Below are 18,685 nucleotides of genomic sequence, written 5' to 3' on the forward strand. Positions count from 1 at the left end.
TTTGTGTTCATCCCCAATCGTCTCGGTGCTCTACCCCCACACTTGGGTTATTTTGTGATCGGTGTTGCCCACGATGCCTTCTGATATTAGGAGTTTTTTCGGTGGCAAGCCGAGCCAAAGTGAGGATGTGAAGCCCGCGAAGAAAGAAGTAAGCTACTGTTCTTCTGTTCACTACGGGCTTTGGGGGATCCTGTTCTCAAATCTGCACCTATTGCCCATTATGAAACTTGCTGACCTTGTATCATTGTAAAGGACCCTTCCGCTGCGAGAAAGAAGCGTACGGCATCGATATTCCTCCTACACCTCATTTCGGATCTAATTATTCTATAGGTAGCAGAAAGGTTGTGGATGACAGTGACGAAGATGAAGAGGCTGCGCCTGCGAAGGCGCCTACTCCTAAAGCAAAATCCAAGTCTCAGGCGTAGGTCGATCCGCTGAAGAGCTGCATTGCAGTCACTAACAAATTATTACATAGGAAACCCGAGGAACCCAAGGGCGAGCCCACATCAACCTCGGACTACTTTGCATCCAGCAAGAAGCGAGGAGCCAAAGCTGAGCCCACAAAGACCAACAAGCCAGAGGAAGCTCCCGCAAAGACATCTCGAAATGCTCCCCGGGCATCCGCCAAAGCTAAACCCATCGTTGAAGACGAAGATCTCGGTGGAGATGACATCTTCGCAACCGAATACGGCAAGCGCGGCAAAAGAGAGGACGACTATGTAGCAGCGGACAGCGACGACGACGACGACTTCGAAGTGCTTGAGATCAAACCCAATGCTGCGGCATCTAAGAAGACTCAGAAGAAGCGAACGGTTCTCGATGATGAAGATGACGATGTAATCATGGATGACTTGCCTAAGCCTGCCCCTAAACCCGCACGACCGGGTCGCAAGCGCAAAGCAGAAGCCCTTATCGATGAAGACGAAGACGAAGATTTTGAAGAGACAAAGAAGCCTGCAGCCCGGACCAAGGCTCCTCCTGCTGCCAAAAAGACGAAGGCCTCGCCGAAGAAGAAGGAGCCTGTGGCCGAGAATAAGGAGATTCAGGATATCTTTGACAGCATTCCCTTGGTCAGGCCGCCATCACCTCCTGCTCCAACTGGAGACACCAAGAAATTTCCTTTCGGAGGGGCTCGATCTCGTACTCCTCCTGTTTCGGGAACTAAAGATATGCCTCAAGGCGCAGAGAACTGTCTTGCTGGGCTGACTTTCGTCTTCACTGGCGTACTTGAGTCGTTGGGCCGTGAGGAGGGCCAGGAGCTTGTCAAACAATATGGTGGCAAGTGCACTGGAGCACCCAGCTCTAAGACAAGCTATGTCGTCCTTGGCAATGATGCTGGTCCGAAGAAACTTGAAACCATCGCAAAGAACAAACTCAAGACAATTAACGAGGATGGTCTTTTCGAGTTAATTCGACGAATGCCTGCCAATGGTGGCTCTGGACAAGCTGCAGAAAAATACCAGGAAAAGAAGGCCGCCGAAGAAGAAAAAGTTCGCAAGATGGCAGCAGAAATCGATGCCGAGGAGAAGAAGAAGGCAGAGGAGAAGCGAAAGCAGGCCGCCCGAATGAACAAGGCTCCTGCTGGCGGCTCTACTCCGCCTGCTTCTCAGAGCTCACAGGCTACACCTGTCGACGATCAACTCTGGACTACCAAGTATGCGCCAACTTCTTACACTATGATTTGTGGCAATAAGGGAAATGTGGAGAAGCTGCAAACCTGGCTGCGTAATTGGGAAAGAAATGCCAAGCTCAAGTTCAAGAATGGTGGCAAGGATGGATCAGGACTATACCGCGCAGTCATGATTCACGGCCCTCCAGGTATTGGCAAGACGACGGCTGCGCACTTGGTTGCTAAGCTGGAAGGGTATGATGTTGTGGAGACCAATGCCAGTGACACGCGAAGCAAGAAGCTCGTTGAGAGCAGCACCCTCGGTGTCCTCGATACGACATCTTTGCAAGGATACTTTGCTGGAGACGGCAAGAAAGTCGACAATAGCAAGAAGAAGATGGTCCTGATCATGGACGAAGTCGATGGCATGTCGGCCGGTGACCGCGGCGGAGTTGGAGCTGTTGCAGCCATTGCCAAAAAGACCAACATTCCTCTGATTCTCATTTGCAACGAGCGACGACTGCCCAAGATGAAACCTTTTGACCACATTACCTTCGACATTCCCTTCAGGCGCCCTACCGTAGAGCAGATTCGGGCGAGGCTGACCACAATCTGTTTCCGCGAGAAACTCAAGATTCCGCCGCCTGTCTTGGATAGTCTCATTGAGGGCACACATGCTGATATCCGACAAGTCATTAACATGTTGTCTGCTGCCAAGCTAGGCCAAAATGATATGGATTATGACAAGGGCAAGCAAATGTCTAAGGCATGGGAGAAGCATATCATTTTGAAACCATGGGATATTGTTAGCAAGATTCTCAGTGCCCAGATGTTCTCGGCCAGCTCCAACTCAACGTTGAACGACAAAATCGAGCTTTACTTTAACGATCACGAATTCAGCTACTTGATGCTCCAAGAGAACTACCTGAGAACCAAGCCTGCTCTTACGTCATCTATGAGCGCCAGAGAGTTGAAGCTGAAGCAGCTTGAGCTGGCAGATAACGCAGCCGAGAGTATCAGCGATGGTGATCTTGTCGATCGTATGATCCATGGCACGCAGCAGCAATGGAGTCTGATGCCCGCCCACGCCGTGTTCAGCTTCGTGCGGCCAGCTAGTTTCCAGTATGGAAACATGGGCGAGAGGCCTCAATTCACCAGCTGGCTCGGCCAGAACAGCAAGCAAGGTAAGACAGACATCGGTCTTCTATTTGGGGAGAATTATTCTAATTTCTTTCTTTTCAGGCAAAATGTCCCGCTTCGTCAAGGAAATCCAAGGCCACATGCGCCTCCGCACTTCGGGCAGCCGTGATGAAATCCGTCAGCAGTACATGCCGTACGTCTGGGATAAGTCAGTCAACCGCCTTATGACCGAAGGCAAGGAGAGCGTGGACGATGTCATTGATTTCATGGACTCCTATTTCCTAACCCGTGATGACTTTGATGCGGTTATGGAGCTAGGCCTGGGACCAATGGACCAGTCCAACGTGAAGATAGACTCACAGACCAAAGCCACATTCACACGTGTCTACAATCAGCGCTCACACCCGCTTTCGTTCATGAAAGCCAGCCAGGTTGTGGCGCCCAAGGCGGCACCTAAGGAGAAGCCTGATATCGAAGATGCCCTGGAGGAATCTGATGAAGAGGAGGTTGTTGAGGAAGCCAAGGACGACGACGAGGAGTTAGACCTTAAGAAGGACAAATACGTCAGTCAACCAAAGAAGAAGAAGGCGGCCCCTAAAGGCAAGAAGACGAAGAAGGCTGCGGCTGCGGATGCGGATGATTTCATTGATGACGGCGAGGAAAAGCCGAAGAAGGGCCGCAAGACCAAAGCTAAAGCTCAGGCTTAGGCCAAGGCTGCAATTTTGTAATATATCCTGTTTTTTAAGAAGCGCAAAACTGCAATGCACATCGCGCTACACCCTGTAAACTTCTATTCTCTACGAAGAGCAATGCTTCTTTTAAGAAGAGCTTAGTTGCATTTGCATTATCGTCCTAGCCTGACAGTGGTAAAAATCAAAAGAGTAGAGCAGACTGGCAAAGCTATATAGTAAAAGTCCACCTAAGCCCATTTACTCGCCAACTTCACGGTCCACATCCCACCGAACCCACTTCATAACCCTCCAACCCAGAGTCTTCTGACGGATTGCCTTGCCCCAAATGAAGAGCGGGATCCAGAATATAAGGACACCACCACAAATAGCCGCCATCTCCCCGTAGGCCACGTTGTAACCGTGCTTGTCCACCCATGGGTTAGTATAAAACCCGAGCAAGAAGCCAAAGGCAGACTTGAAGGCCAGCTGGGTGACAACAACTTCTCCAGCAATGGGACGATAGCTATCGATCGTATAGACAAGGGAGACATTGGTGGCTTGCGTGATGGTGAAGTTGACTGCAAATGTTAGAAAGACGAACTTCTCGAATCAAAAACGAAAACTTACTCAGTCCAATGCCCAGCGTGGGAACTATCCAGTGCATCTTGTACTGGATACCACACCCATACAGAGCTAACGCAAGAGGTCCAGTAATAGCCCCAACCATGATCGCAGGAAGACGCATCTCGGGCTCTCGAATACCATTATTGCGGCGGGTAAAGTAATCAGCGACCCAGTCTGATAAGTGTCCACCAAGGATGATACCGAAGAAACATCCAACGATAGCAGCCGAGAAGCAAAGACCAGACTGCCAAGCCGCAAATCCATACGTAGAAGAGAAGGCCGAGGCCACATTTGAGGTGATAGCAGTGATGAATCCAATAGTCACGGACATCACAAGTGTGGCCCACAGAACTGGGGGGAGAATCAGAAGTCCCACCGGTCGGATGGTCATCTGCCAGAGCGATTCGTCCGTGTATTTGCCGTGGTAAAGTTTGAGACCCTTGATCCAACCTCCATTACTGTTCACCGTTTCTCTGGTGACGACTTCGTGGATCTCAGAAGTGCCCTCTTCTTCGCTCTTTGTGTTGCGGCGTACTCGTCCACCAGATGCGGTAAGTGTTGTGAAGGTATCTGCTGAGCCATGTCCTCTTTTATATGCCGTCTCGGGAAATGTTGCGTATACAACGAGGGTGACCCCGCCGATTAGGGCTATCGCGACATAGTAGATGTATCGCCATGGGTAGTCCTTCACGATGAAGCCGTCGACGATCGCACCGAGTGCGACACCTAGGTTGAGAGAGGCGTTGTAAAGGCTGTCGCAAGTTAAAATGTAGTTCCAATGTGATCAATTCTCTAGCACATACGCAGTTATAGTTCCACGCTCATGCAGGAAGAAGATATCGGCAATAGTCACCGGCGCCAGACATTCACCGGCACCAGCCGCAATGCCCATGACAATGCGAGCAACCAAGAAATTGGCATACTCCTTAGCCACAGCACACCATACCGCGGTAATGGTATAAATCGTGAATGCAGTGACGTAGACAGGCCGACGACCGTACTTGTTAATCAGAGGCATCCAGAAAAGGTTACCTAGTCCCTGGAATAGGGCAGTGCAGTTGAAGAAATAGGCCGTCTTTGAGATGGCGCTCGATAAGCCTGTTACTTGCCAATTGGGGAAGAAGTCCTCTGCTGTCTGAATGATTGCGAGCGTAGGCCCGGCAGCGAGGAAGTTGCATAGAACCATAGCGGTACATACTGCGATCGCTGTGTATAGTTTGAACCACCTTGGCCTAGTAGCGATCAGTGGTACACTATTGCAGACTAAGAGAATGGTGTCGTTACCAATTGAGAGGATCTTTGGGATCAGAAGATGGCGTAGGAACCAGAATCACTTCGTTCGTTTCAGCATGTCGGAGACGCAGATGACCTAGGGTCTTGACTTGATTGGTATTTTCTTTCTCGAGAGTACTGCCATAGCCATGAAGACCCTCGTCAATCTGGGTAGTGGACATTGGAGAAAGATGTTTGTAATGATCGATAATCCTATGGACAGAATCTTCCGGGGAAGCTTGATATATACACAATGAAGATGGAGACCAAAACATCGCGCGGGGCCCCCCAAAATCTGGGGAAGTTGCAGTTGAGATCCCGGCCTCCACTTCCCGGCGTGGAGACAGGCGTTCCTTAGCTTTGGCTTTCAAGGCTGGCCCCAATCGTGGTTTCATCGGGACCGGGTAGCGCTTCTGGGTCTGTCGGCTCCAGACTAATACCAATATGCCGCCTTGGGCTGTTGGGTACCCGGCCGTGTTCAGTTGAGAGTTGGGCTGGCTTCACGAAGAACAACGACATATCGTTCAGTCTCGATAAATGCCATAAAAGCCATATTAGAAAGCCCATCCCTTTCTTTCTTTCGTTGATGTTCAATAGCACAAGAAGTGGGGGACAGGTGCCGACAACATTGCGTGGCCTGGCCGCCATGGCGGAAACCGTCCAATCATTATCCATAATGAATGCTGGGGAAATGACTTGGCGTAGAATCTTAGCTGAAGCTGAAGAAGTCTATGATCGGCAAGGAGGGCGTTCAATGTACGAGCCCCCGGACAACTCTGCGAGCTTTCATCTCCCCTTCGCTTTTTTTTTTCGGTTCTCCACTTGCAAGGCGATTTTCATTTTCGATAGAAACTCGTATGAGCAATCGCTTATATTGATTCTTCGATCTGATTTATTTTATCTGCGATCAAGAGTCATGTATAAGAAGAGAGAATCGTGGAATTTGCTCATGGTCAGGGCCAACTTGTTGGAACTCAACTCGCACATGCTGGGTGCAAGGCAAGTAAAGTTGCACCCTGGCTAAGCATGACTCGTGGGCCAGGAGCTCCTTTAAAATCGGTATGTCTTCTTCATACGACATTGGAGTATTGCCATGTACTAACCATACCTGCAAGGTCAATGGCTTTGAAAATGAGGTCTTTACACCTGTACGAAGGCTCTACTGGCTAGATCAGATAACTACAGATCGCTAATCTATTTTAACAGCGCCACGGCTGGCCTGATGATGTGGTTGCTCCGAGCACTATCGCCTATAAGGATAAGAACGTCATTCCTCGTGGCATGTCTCACAGCGAGATACAATCGCCCGTGGCATCCTGGAGGGAAGCTGTTAAGAGAGCTGTCCGAGCCGGATTTGACGTGTGTTCACAAAAATCATTGATGTGCGCTCCTGACTGATGCCAGTTATCAATAGGCCATTGAGATACACGGAGCACACGGTTATTTGATCCACGACTTTCTCTCTCCGGTTTCGAACAAGCGGACTGATGAATACGGTGGAAGCCTCGAAACTCGAATCCGGCTTGCAGTCCAGCTTGTTGATGTCTCTCGGCAAAACATGCCCGAAGATATGGCTCTCTTCTTCTGTATCAGTGGCATGGAGTGGCTGGGACATTCCTTATACCATTCAACTTGCCGAAATCTTGGCAAGCCGTGGTGTGGATGTTCTTGACGTTTCTAGGAAGGACCCAAGGAAAAAGATTGTTGGAGGTCCTGGGTATCAAGCCCCGGCTGCTTCACAAGTTAAGAAGCAATCGGGCGACCGCCTTCTTGTGGGGACTGTCGGGGCTATCACTTCCGGTCCCCAGGCCAATGACCTCCTGAACAGGGGCCTCGACCTGGTACTTATTGGACGGATGTTCCAGAAGAATCCCGGGCTGGTCTGGGCCGTTGCAGATGACCTAGATGTTGATATCAAATCGGCTAATCAGATCCACTGGGTTTTTGCTGGATGTTGTCGAAAGTGATTGCATACTCCTACTAAATAACTTTTGAATAGGTAAATTCCTACCGCTTCGGAGATATCTCCGCACATCAAAATTTGAATGACGCCATCCTATATCAAACAATAGTCAAGCGAGATATTACGAGTCAAGCGAGATATTACGCATTTCTTGTACAGTATTGGTTGATTAATATAACAAGACCCCTCGCAAAAAGGCGATATACAGGCTACTATAGCTATGTATATATCCATGTATTGAACTGGGAATGGCTCGATGGCGGTCTGACTCTGCAGACTAGGTAACACCAGCTAGGAGAATATATGTAATCACCCTTAGGCTCTGTTAGAGAACGTGAGAGGAGGGAGCGGGGACGGAGGTTACTCTAAGTAAAGTATACGTATTACCCTTGATACTATATTATAGGAACTATAGTGTATTAGGTAGATACCTATCCTATCTCTATCTTTATAAAGAAAATACTATGTATACCTGAAGTATTTATGAGACCTTAGTCTGCAGCTGTATCTATTATATCACGCGTGCCATCATTACAATATGTACTCACCGAATTTACTAGCCCATTCAAATATGTTACACTATTAAATTCGGCAGGGGAGACGTAGTAATAAGTGTCTAATACATTGATGTGGATATCTTGCCTTTATAGTCACAAGTAGGTCAAACATACCAAACCCGGTCTTTCTGCAGCCTCAACCTTTTCTTAAATAATTGAATCCTAGTCTTCAGCCTCCGCCTGTGCAGTCATTGAAACCATCGTGATCCTATCAGTCCTTGACTATGCTGAGAGGGAGTGTATAAAAATACCTCAGCCCTACCACAAACTACTATGAATTAAAGAGATCAAGTCAAGGCGCATGTTACTAATACTAATTAGGCGTGAAATGAAAGCCGATATCTAGTATTTAGTCATAGGCAAATTAATAGCATATATATATATGCAAAGAAAAAAATCAAGGGCAGCCAGATTCAATTTAGGTCAAACATGCCGACCCTTGTGTAGGGGCGGGGAAAATGATCCGCAATCTCCGCCACTTCTCACCTCCACTCCGCTCAGCTCAGCTCATGCTCTACCATTCACTCTCTCTACCTTCCAGGCTGGCCCTGATTGATAAATCTCTTCTTTTTCATTAGGAACTACATGTTCTTTCCTGCGCATGCCCTCGCTGAGCATGTACTTCCGACCTTGAAGGCACTGTTGTGGTGAAGCTCGCTTGCTTGTACGCGACTGTTGATTGTGCAGCACCTCTAGTTTTCTCTACTAGTTCTGCTCATTTTTCATAGTCCGCGAATATGTCTCTACTCCACAATGAAGAGTAAGTCGGATCTTTTATTTCCGAGCCCCTTTTGGCCACCTCGTCGCCCTGTCCTTGATTGTTGCGGAACTGACTGGGCTCAAGCTTCACCATCTGGCAGTTACGATCGTCTTACCTTTCAACAATCAAAGACGGCATTGGTGATCGTCTGATCAATGTTAACAACGCCGTACTCAACACTCCAGGATTCCGCGCGGCGGGCTGGTCAGCCGCGATTGCTGGCAGTGCCCAAACCGCTAGCCACATCAAGCGCACTTATTCCCCTCCGATCCCGACTACGGCCGCTGTCTCTTCACAATATTACCGATTAGCTGTACGTGATGCGAATGCTGCACGTGATGAACTCCAAGGCCTCGGCCTGGAGGACGGCGAGGATGACGAAGGGGGCATGGTTACTGGCAAGAGCCATGGGGAACTTACAGCACGAAGGCAGCATGTACGGGCGGGTAAGAAGAAAGGTCGGCGAGAACGGCAACAAGAAGTCCAGCGTCAAGCCGACGAGGACGATGACAGCAGTGACCTGAGCGATGAGAGTGATGAGGAGACGGAAAGCATGCACAGGTTAGTTCATCCAGCCCCGTTCAGTGTGTTCCAAAACCCGTCTAACGCAAATATAGCACTGTCGATCAGATCAAGTTCTCCAAGATGCCCATTCGCCCAGATCGCTCCGATTCCTCTCCAAGTCGCGAACAGCGCGAACGCCCGGGCCTAATGATTACATCCCCTTCGACCCAGAATGTTGCCACGCACAATAGTATGGGCTCTGCAGGAGTTGCAGGAACAAATCAAGATCAATTACGACAGCCGCAACGACCACGCCGAGATACCACTACCAGCAGTGACCTGTCTACAGACAATGAGGTTGAACCGCAGAGCTACAGACCAAGCCAAGTACAGTTCTCTACAATGGATCAGGTATCCGAGCGTCCTCGTAGGCGACGAGAAAGGACCGGCAGTCGTGGTGCAGAGAGCATTGCCCTCGGAGACTTGCACGAAGAGGATGAGGATTCCGGAGCCGAGTCAGTCGACTCCGCCCTCTCTTCTGAATTCGGCGCCACAGCGGGATCTGGCTCCCTACTACTGGCTGGAGTGGGCATCAACGGCAGTCTAGGCATGGATGCTTCCTCACCAATGGTCTTGATGCACAAGCTCCCGGCGGGAACTGGACCAAGTCACACCTCCTCTCCGCGAAAATCGAAGACTCCAGCTCCGGAGCTACATGATCTGCCACCCCCGCGGCCTATCAGCACAATACAGCCGGTCAGCCTGCTGACAAGTCAACTCAAATCCCGCAAACGTGCCCCAAGTAATCCGGTGGAGAAATTCATGGTGCTCTCTGGAAGAGGACAGGAAGATCCATTGTACTTGAAGATTTATGTCCCCTTTTCATCGGATCCCGATGACCCTCTGGATATGCCGCTCATGCGAGAGTCCAAGCTTTCAGAACAACCTGCACCGGTAACTGTTGCAGAGACGATTGGTCTTGCGCTCTGGAAGTATTCCGAAGATGCACGTGGACCGTCTATCGAACGCGAAAAGTTGGCCGTGAACCGGTGGGCACTACGCATGGTCGATGACGGCGAGGTTGAATACGATTTCCCTGCGCTTGGGCGGACGCTCCCCATGACCGATTTCACATCGAACAACAACCAGGCCGCAAAGGCACGAGGCCGTTCACGAGGCAAACCATACGATGAATTCGCACTCGTGGAAGCAACCAATGCGGAGTTTGACGAGAACGAGCGTCTCTATCCGCGATTCAGCGGAAGTATAGGATCCGATGAAAGTGAACAGCCAGCCACTCCTGCCGCTCCAGGTGCTCAAGTTGCAGCACCGGTGAAGACTCCTGGTCCGCGTCTCAATCCTATACTGGGCCTACCCTTCTCCTCTGCTCTGAACGATACCACTTTGACCCCTGCCGATCGACCGGCAGTCCCTATCTCGCATGCCACCCCTCGCATGGGCGCTTCCAAGACTTTGAAAATTCGATTCATTAACCTGGAAGGCTCAGCGCATGTCATGACCCTGAACACAACTTCAGACAGTTACATCGCAGAGATTCTAGACTCTGTGTGCAAGCGCTGGGGTCTGGATAAGGGTAACTACCTACTCAAGGTGATGGGATCGAATACCGTTGCACCACTCGACCGTACTGTGGAGGCTTTGGGCAACATCATTGAGCTCGACCTTGTGCGCCGACGCTTTGGAGCAGGGCCTCTTTCCCTCGGTGGCTCACCGGGCAGCTCGTCACCAAATGCACCTTTGCAAGTCGACAACAGCAACCCGACAGTATTAGACAAGGGCAAGAAGGGCAAGAAGAACGTTCAGCGCATGCTGCCATCATCCTCGCAGAAGCAAGATCTCATTGGTGGCTACTACCGCCGTTACCACGTCTTCCGCAAACAACCCATGTCATTTACCGCCTCGAATCACCGCATCTTGACATTTGACAACGACTACATGCACATTGTGCCAGGAGAAACAGGCAAGACCGCCTCCGATACAAAAACGCGCTCGATTAACTTCAACGACGTGGTGGGCTGCAAGGTCAGTCGGCGGCACCCGAAGAGCTTCCGGGTCGTTGTCCTACGCGGAAACGATGCCACAGAACAGAAGCGGTATGACTTTGAAGCGCGGAATGCGCTGGAAGCCGTTGAGATCGTGGACGAGATCAAGAAGAACATGGCGCATTATCGCATATGAATCTTTTATCATTTTGATTCGGGTCGCTTTATTTGGGAGCAAATCTGTGGAACGGGGCGTTGTGAATCTCTAGGTGTATTCAATCTGATGAACATTTCTACCTTTTTCCTCTCCTAGTGTAGTTACTTAACTAAATGGAGGTGAAATTGAAGTTATAGATCAACTGATAAGCAATAAGCGATAAGGACTGACTAAGTTCGCGTGCCACCACGCCTCGTAGTCACTCATGATAACACCTCGCCAGGGCCTTTACCTCTCAATAATGGAGTCCCATACAGAGGGCGCTGATACTCCACCAGAAAATGCCCCCAAGAACCCAGCCGACCTAAAAGACGAGTCCAAATCAAGCCAAAGTAAAGGCCGCTTCCGCTTCAAAAGCAGCTCATCCCGCGACAAAGACAGCTCTCGACACTCCCATTCATCCCGCTCGAAAAGACACCACAGAAGTCACAGCCCAAGACACAGTTCCCGCCCCTCCAAACGGCGCCACAGACACCACTCCCCCTCCCCAGCCGATGAAACCAACCCCCGCCTCTCGCCTAGCGTCGCATTCCGCGAATCTCTCTTCGACGCGCTAGGCGATGACGAAGGCGCCGCATACTGGCAAAGCGTCTATGGCCAACCAATCCACACTTACGCCGTGCCCGAAGTCGAAGGACCAGATGGGGAGTTGGAGCGCATGGACGACGAGGAATATGCTGCCTATGTGCGTGCAAGGATGTGGGAACGGACGCGCGAGGGTATGCTGGAGGAACAGGAGAGATTGAGGGAAGAGAGGAGAAAGGTGAGGATGAATGAGCAGCTGGGGAGGGGGAGGGATGAGGAGAGAATGGCGTTTGAGAGGGCTATGGAGGATAGTCTGAAGAGGGGAGCGGAGAGGAAGAAGAGGAAGGTTTGGGAAGAGGCTTGGAAGGGGTATTTGGCTAGTTGGGAGGAGATTGCGAGGGTTGTGAAGGAGTCTGAGGCTTCGGAGACTAAGGATGCTTCGGTGAAGCCGCTGAGGAATCTTTTATTTTGGCCTGTTGAGTCTGGGAAGCGTCGCGATGTTATTCCTGATTCTGTTCAGGCCTTTATGCGCCATGTGCCTGGTGGGGATCTTTCGGCGACGCTCAAGGTTGAGCGTGTGCGTTGGCATCCAGATAAGATGCAGCATCGGTATGGTGCTCTGGGCATTGATGAGGTGATTCTGCGAAGCGTGACGGAGGTGTTTCAGATCATCGATCGCATGTGGAACGAAGAGCGGCATTGATGCATTTGCGATTGAACTCGATTGAGATCCGGGGTTGGCGTTGCATTTGCATGGCGTTTACGATACCCTTTATACTTCATTTTCCATACAAAGTACAAATCAAGTACCACTGTTAAGCTAATCATGACTGGATTCATTCAATGTTTCAAAAAAAAAAGATATAGATGCCTGGAAACAAGATTTGAACGCAAATAACCACACGCATTCAAGGCTATGCAAGACCAAAACATTCAGCCAACAAAACCGGAGCACAAGAGAACAAATCTGATATTGATAGAAATTCTGCTTTTCACGGTACCCTGAGCTCGACCAGCTTAGAAGCGCGACGACCGCGCCTTGGTACGGTAGATTGTGTATCCGAAGTAGCCACCCACGATAGCGCCGAAGAACAGGACAACCTTGAACAGGAACCATGTCCAGCTGCCCTTCTCTTTGGGGGGCCTGATGTTGGAGCCGCCACGGCCACGGCCCTTAGAGCTGTCGGAGCCTCGGCTGCCGCCGTTGCGGTTCAGTGAGTACAGGTTCTCCGCCTTGAGAGAGATGATGTCGTGGTTGTCGCTCAGCTCTCCGGTCTCGGCGGAAAGACCCAGGTAGGCGACGGAGGGAATGGCGATGTTGGTTTCTTCAGCGTTGAGGGTGAAGCAGTTGGTCCACGAGTCCTCGGTCTTGTACTGAAGGTCTAGGGTGAGGGACTTGTCCTGGAAGTAGGTTAGGCGCAACTTGGTAGGAACAGGAGCGCTACGGAGACCACGAGCCTAGAAATCAGTTAGTTGAGAGCTCCATTGACGCCTTTATTTCGAGTGAACGTACGGAACATCCTGCCAGCTCGTTGGCCTTGCCGTCGTGCGCCTGGTCGTAGGTAGTCGACCCGTCACCCATCATGGCCATAACGTAGGGGAACGAAACACCGGGGCGGTTGTTCTTGTACGTGTCTATGAAGAGGCCGAGACCCTCGAATCGGTCAGTAGAACCGAAGACAGGGCCCTGGGTGGCGCGCTGCTTGGTGAGCCACATAGCGAAACCATCGCCGTGCAAGTTGCCCTCGCCGTGAATGCCGAATTCCAGCTCAATCTAGGAATTGTCAGCCTCTTGGGCATTATTGAAACCTGGTATCCCTTCCTACCTGCCAATTGGTCGCGGTCAAAGGCACGCGAGAGAAGATCCATCCTTGCTGCGAAGGTCGATCGGCTGTGAGACGAACGTATCTAGCAACAACATTCGTGAGTAATACATTCCTTTCACTAATCAGCAGAATAGCCTCACTTATCAGCCCGAACGATTGTATCTCCTCCGAAGTCGAACCAGCGGCTTTGGAAGTCCGAATCGAGGTAAGGCTATCGCGGGCGTTAACAAGGGCGCGTTTTGAGATACGACAGGACGGAAGCTCATATAGCGCTTTGCATTGAGCTGGGGAGACTCATACCGGACTGAGACTGTGGGTTCGAAGCTATACAGCGATTGCAATCAGTACCTCGGTTGCGCACATGGTGTCAACAAACAGTGACCTACCGGAATGCTTTTGATATCTGAATCGCCTTCGTAGGCAGTGACAGGCACCGAGGCCAAGCCAACGAGGCAGAGAAGGGAAGAAAGGGCGGGAAGACGCATGTTGGAGGGTCGAATTAGAGCCCGGTGGGCTGCTCAAGGAGAGACCGGGGGTGGGAGTAGAGTGGGATGGGGGTAGACCGGTGTCACCAGGACCCGAGAACCCAAGAGCCCAGAGAAATAGATTGAGAAACGGGAGAGGGCAGAGGGAGCGAATGCCGGCAGAAGTAATGAAGTAGAAGAGTGTAGCGTATGGTGTTCGTGTAGATGCGCACTGTAAGGTGTCCACATCAGGTGTGGCGCAGATTCACCAGCCACAGCGGAAGCTTCTCTCAATCCTTGAACTCGGATTCGATCTTCGACCTTCATCCAACAACACCACATCATCACATTCACTATGTCACTATTCGGCTCCTCCACTCCCGCCCCTTCCAAGTCCTCTGAGGACATCAAGGCCTCCCTCGTGCAGCAGCTGCAGCAGGAGTCGGCTATGAACAATGCCCGCGCTCTGATCGGAGTACGTCACCGTCTTTCTACGCATCTACCTCCACTAATTCATGTTTAGAAAATCAACGAGCACTGCTACGATGCCTGCGTTCCCGCTCCCGGCACTTCGCTTTCGTCCAAGGAGAGCGGCTGCCTGTCCAGCTGCATGGAGAAGTACATCGCCATGTGGAACATCACCAGCCGCACCTACATCGCCCGTGTCTCCCAGGAGAGCAAGAAGATGGGTGGTGATGCCTCTGCCCTGGTCGCTATGGGTACCCAGTAGACTATTGAGTCTATCTGACACGATAAAAGAAAGTGAAGGATGGAATATTAAGGAATATGTGTACGAATATTGACGGCCTCGAGCCCGTGTACATTATGGGCGTGGTTCTTTGGTTTGGAGACATGAGGTCCCATTATAGAAACATCCCTGTATATCGAGAAGGGAAAAAAAAGAAAAACTCGATTCCAGTTGCTTTAATATACGATCCAAGATCGGGTAGACTTCCAAGATTCCAAGACATCTCTTGCGGTTTTCCCAGCCCCTCCCTGCCAGCACCGCCGGGCCCAATTCATTTCCGTGCGGGCTTTCATCTCGTCATAAATCATACAGACACGATTAGAAGTCGGGGAAAAGATGGCCATATCTAGGTTGGTTAGTCTGGGGTTGTTCAAGTATAGGTTGAAAGAACTTACGCATCTTCGCCCGCCTGACCGTAGTGTTCCGTCTCTTCGGGATACTTGTCGTATTGGCTCGCATCACCCTGGCCACCACGGATAGGTGGGATATAGGGAGCGTCAATATCCTTGCGGGCCAGACGGTCCCAGGTGACTTCGGCAAACCAGGCGTGGTTCTTGACATCCTCGGGGCCGCCGTGCAGGTTACCCAGACGCTTAGTGAGATCAGAGGTGATCAACTGAGAAAGCAAATCGACGGCATCATCGTGCAAATATGGCGGGTACTTGACCTTGCCTCGCAAGATATTCTCGTAAATCTTGACAGGAGATCCGCTGTCCCAAAAAGGAGTGAATCCGCAAAGCATTTCAAAGATAAGAATTCCCAATGACCACCTGGAAAAATTAGAATGTGGGCATGGGGGTAGAGATCGGGTGAAAGACATACCAGTCAACAGACTTATTGTAGCCCTTGGAGGAGACCACTTCCGGGGCAAGGTAATCGGGTGTACCGCAAAGGGTCCAGGTGATATCGGGCACCTCCTTGGCGAAACCGAAATCTGTAATCTTCAAGTGTCCATGACGGTCTAGCAAAAGATTCTCTGGCTTCAAATCACGATAGATAATTTCATGTGCGTGCAAATATTCCAAAGCGAGCGTGACTTCCGCAGCATAGAATTTGGCGACAGGGTTGGGGAATCGCTGCGGGGATGAAGGTTTAGATAACGCACACAAAGGGAACGATTGACTGATAAACTCACCTGGGACTTGCGCAGCAAGCTAAATAGCTCACCACCCTCTACAAAGTCCATAACCATGTACAGGTTTCGTGAGTCCTGCCATGTTCCCCATAGAGTGACTAGGAATGGATGCCGGACACGATTCAGCATACGTCGCTCGTCGTTGGTATGCTCGATTTGCTTCATCTTGACCACCTGGGCCTTTTTCAACACCTTCATAGCATAGAAACGATGGTTGTGCTTGGACTGGACGAGGTGGACACGACCGAAGCTACCAGTGCCGAGGGTGCGCTGCAGCAAGAAATCCTCTTGGGAGTACTTTCCCCTCGTGGTGCGCTCTTTCTGGGGCTGCTGGCCCTGGCCCTGAGCTTGCTGAGCCTGGGAGGGTGTCTGAGGCGCATTCTGCATACTCTGGCTGGCATTGGCCGGGGAATTTATGATATTGTTGATGCTGGCGGCATTGCTGGACCCCAGGGGCTGCTGGTGCGGAGATGCTTGTGACGGCACGGCGGGTTGCATGGAGGCGCTTGAACCGTCCTGGTTCTCGTTAGAGGGATCGGATGCTTGCTCCGACGCGAGGTCTTGCGAGTCCTTGCGCCGTTTTTTCAACAGGCCTCCTAAGCTCGGCATGGAGGACGAAGGGCGAGGGCCATGAGAAGAGAGGGAGAGGTCCAGAGAGGAAGGTGGGGAGGGGCAGGGAAATGACGCATTGATCTCGCTCCTCTTCTCCTTCGGGTCCCGGCTTGCTCCACTGCTCAATATTAAGTCGCTTTGTGATTTAAAAGAAGAGGATGAAACCAACGAGTGCACTTTGACAGGAGCACATGCACGACTCAAGGAGGGTGACAAGTTGCCCGATAAAAAAGGAAGGGCAAGTGCCTCCCGTAGGTGTTTCAAGTCTTTCTCTGTCAAGATCTCTAACTCCCTAGCTATACTGTACTCGGTTTTTTTTTTTATACGAAACACTCGTGATTCGGCAATTAGACACAGGACCATACCTAGGTAGCTTGCTATCCTCCACGTCTCGTAGCCATGAGTGCAACCTGTCCACGGAGAAACCGGATCACCCCCAGCAACCGATGACGTTAAGAAGTGGTGACTTACCCTTAATGCATAGACTGTCTCGGATGGAGATGCCATCATCGGTCTCAATGCTTTCACATCCGGCAGATTGGCCGGTATAGTTTACTTTGACTTTATTCTTCCTCCAATCCGATTCAAATCTCGTATTATTCCTCCGATTCATCCTGAGATCCCTCCGTTGCTCATCTCGGCTGAGGTAATCAGATCGTGATCGGGAATTCTAATTGTTAGGCCTGAGGCAGAAGTAAAAATAGGTGGTAACCAAGGCATTAAGGCATCAAGGAAGTTATATCATCGCCATCTCTAGTTGCCCAAACATCTACAACACCCCCCATGGCGCTGGTAGCGTATTCCGACTCTGAAGGCTCTGATTCTGAGCCTGAAACTACACCCGCCCCCTCCACCACGAAGAAACCCGAGTCCGGTTCTGGCTTCCGGGTCGATCGCAGCAACCCGCGCAAGATCCAGGTCGCGCTCCCAGAGGTCAAGCCCGAGCACACGCCCGTTCAGGACGAAGATGGACCTGCACGCAAGAAGCCTCGCGTAGGGGGTGGAGGCGCATTTTCAGGCTTCAACTCCTTTCTCCCTGCGCCGAAGAAGGCTGAGAAGAAAGCACCAGTGGCCACAACTCGCAAAGTGTTCAGCCTGAAGACCGGCGCGGCGCCTGGCTTTAGCCGCGAGGCCGATGCAGAGATGAGGAATGATTTCGCATTCGGCGCTGATGCCGTTGGAGATGACAATACCATCCCCGCAGCTGGAAGCCTGGGGTCGCAACCCACAACAAACGATGCGGCGACAAACACCGAAGTCGGGGAAGTCAAAATGCAGGGAAACCCCATGATGTTCAGACCCCTATCTGTGGCACGCAACCAGAAAAAGAAGAAGACGACGACGAAGCTTACATCCCAACCAACACCTTCAGCGCCAGCACCATCGGCCAAACCCGCAGAGACGGTAGCACCGCAGCCAACTACAACAGCGCTTGCCGCGCCAGCTCCTCCAAAGCCGAAAGTCAGTCTCTTCTCTCTGTCTTCTGAAGACACGAGCCGGGCAGATGAGGTCCCTACGTCATCAGGGACGTACGAGCCCTTGGTTTACAGCAATGAAACTGAGTCGGCATCTGCAGCCCCAGCACCCGCGGCAGAATTCGACTCTGCTATTCCAACCTATTCGGCACCTGCAACGGTGTCCTCGCAACCTTCTACATTGGACAACATTGCCAATGACCTGAATCTTTCAAAGGCAGAGCGACGACAGCTCTTTGGCCGCAATGCGCCGCCAGCCGAGTCTCGCATCCTTGAGTTCAACACGGACAAAGAGTATGCCACAAACCAGGTGCTTGCAAAGACCGAATTGGCTGCCACTCAGCACAATCCGGTTCGTGCCATTGCACCAGGCAAACACTCTCTGCAGCAGCTGGTCAACGCCGCGAGTGCGCAAAAGGAGGCGCTGGAGGAGAGTTTTGCCACAGGCAGAAGAAACAAGAAGGAGGCCGGTTCCAAGTATGGATGGTAGTTTCTGCATGTTCCAGGCGTTTACGAGTACATTACTATTTTAAGATACCAATACCAATTCCGAGAATCTACCACTGATCAAACGAAGTTA

At 51.1% G+C, this 18,685-nt stretch overlaps 8 protein-coding genes across 8 annotated transcripts; 6 read left to right on the forward strand and 2 right to left on the reverse strand.

Moving 5' to 3' along the window:
• Window positions 1-73: 73 nt before the first annotated feature.
• N7443_005115 (replication factor C subunit 1) lies at window positions 74-3,456 on the forward strand (the record flags this gene model as incomplete). Its single annotated transcript, XM_056885171.1, has 5 exons — window positions 74-148; window positions 253-277; window positions 331-421; window positions 476-2,793; window positions 2,852-3,456. The coding sequence occupies 5 exons, from the start codon at window positions 74-76 to the stop codon at window positions 3,454-3,456; spliced, it is 3,114 nt and encodes a 1,037-aa protein (XP_056743449.1).
• Window positions 3,457-3,678: 222 nt separating this feature from the next.
• On the reverse strand, window positions 3,679-5,498 carry N7443_005116 (putative MFS transporter; the record flags this gene model as incomplete). Its single annotated transcript, XM_056885172.1, has 4 exons — window positions 3,679-3,998; window positions 4,048-4,796; window positions 4,848-5,276; window positions 5,329-5,498. 4 exons carry the CDS (start codon window positions 5,496-5,498, stop codon window positions 3,679-3,681), a joined length of 1,668 nt encoding a protein of 555 aa, XP_056743450.1.
• Window positions 5,499-6,342: 844 nt separating this feature from the next.
• On the forward strand, window positions 6,343-7,283 carry N7443_005117 (Peptidoglycan-binding Lysin subgroup; the record flags this gene model as incomplete). Its single annotated transcript, XM_056885173.1, has 5 exons — window positions 6,343-6,375; window positions 6,432-6,464; window positions 6,523-6,675; window positions 6,731-6,918; window positions 6,998-7,283. The coding sequence occupies 5 exons, from the start codon at window positions 6,343-6,345 to the stop codon at window positions 7,281-7,283; spliced, it is 693 nt and encodes a 230-aa protein (XP_056743451.1).
• Window positions 7,284-8,573: 1,290 nt separating this feature from the next.
• N7443_005118 (Sin1 family protein) lies at window positions 8,574-11,299 on the forward strand (the record flags this gene model as incomplete). Its single annotated transcript, XM_056885174.1, has 3 exons — window positions 8,574-8,596; window positions 8,681-9,157; window positions 9,214-11,299. 3 exons carry the CDS (start codon window positions 8,574-8,576, stop codon window positions 11,297-11,299), a joined length of 2,586 nt encoding a protein of 861 aa, XP_056743452.1.
• Window positions 11,300-11,561: 262 nt separating this feature from the next.
• On the forward strand, window positions 11,562-12,548 carry N7443_005119 (uncharacterized protein; the record flags this gene model as incomplete). The annotated part of the gene is made up of 1 exon (XM_056885175.1): window positions 11,562-12,548. The coding sequence occupies one exon, from the start codon at window positions 11,562-11,564 to the stop codon at window positions 12,546-12,548; it is 987 nt and encodes a 328-aa protein (XP_056743453.1).
• Window positions 12,549-12,862: 314 nt separating this feature from the next.
• On the reverse strand, window positions 12,863-14,156 carry N7443_005120 (legume-like lectin family protein; the record flags this gene model as incomplete). Its single annotated transcript, XM_056885176.1, has 6 exons — window positions 12,863-13,303; window positions 13,359-13,619; window positions 13,672-13,753; window positions 13,812-13,882; window positions 13,972-13,995; window positions 14,058-14,156. The coding sequence occupies 6 exons, from the start codon at window positions 14,154-14,156 to the stop codon at window positions 12,863-12,865; spliced, it is 978 nt and encodes a 325-aa protein (XP_056743454.1).
• Window positions 14,157-14,490: 334 nt separating this feature from the next.
• tim13 (protein translocase subunit TIM13) lies at window positions 14,491-14,865 on the forward strand (the record flags this gene model as incomplete). The annotated part of the gene is made up of 2 exons (XM_056885177.1): window positions 14,491-14,610; window positions 14,659-14,865. The coding sequence occupies 2 exons, from the start codon at window positions 14,491-14,493 to the stop codon at window positions 14,863-14,865; spliced, it is 327 nt and encodes a 108-aa protein (XP_056743455.1).
• Window positions 14,866-17,413: 2,548 nt separating this feature from the next.
• N7443_005122 (PRCC domain-containing protein) lies at window positions 17,414-18,595 on the forward strand (the record flags this gene model as incomplete). Its single annotated transcript, XM_056885178.1, has 1 exon — window positions 17,414-18,595. The coding sequence occupies one exon, from the start codon at window positions 17,414-17,416 to the stop codon at window positions 18,593-18,595; it is 1,182 nt and encodes a 393-aa protein (XP_056743456.1).
• Between the last annotated feature and the right edge of the window lie 90 nt (window positions 18,596-18,685).

The sequence above is a fragment of the Penicillium atrosanguineum genome (assembly GCF_028827265.1).
Source record: "Penicillium atrosanguineum strain IBT 20685 chromosome Unknown utg000003l_segment0_segment0, whole genome shotgun sequence".
Lineage (NCBI taxonomy): Eukaryota > Fungi > Ascomycota > Eurotiomycetes > Eurotiales > Aspergillaceae > Penicillium > Penicillium atrosanguineum.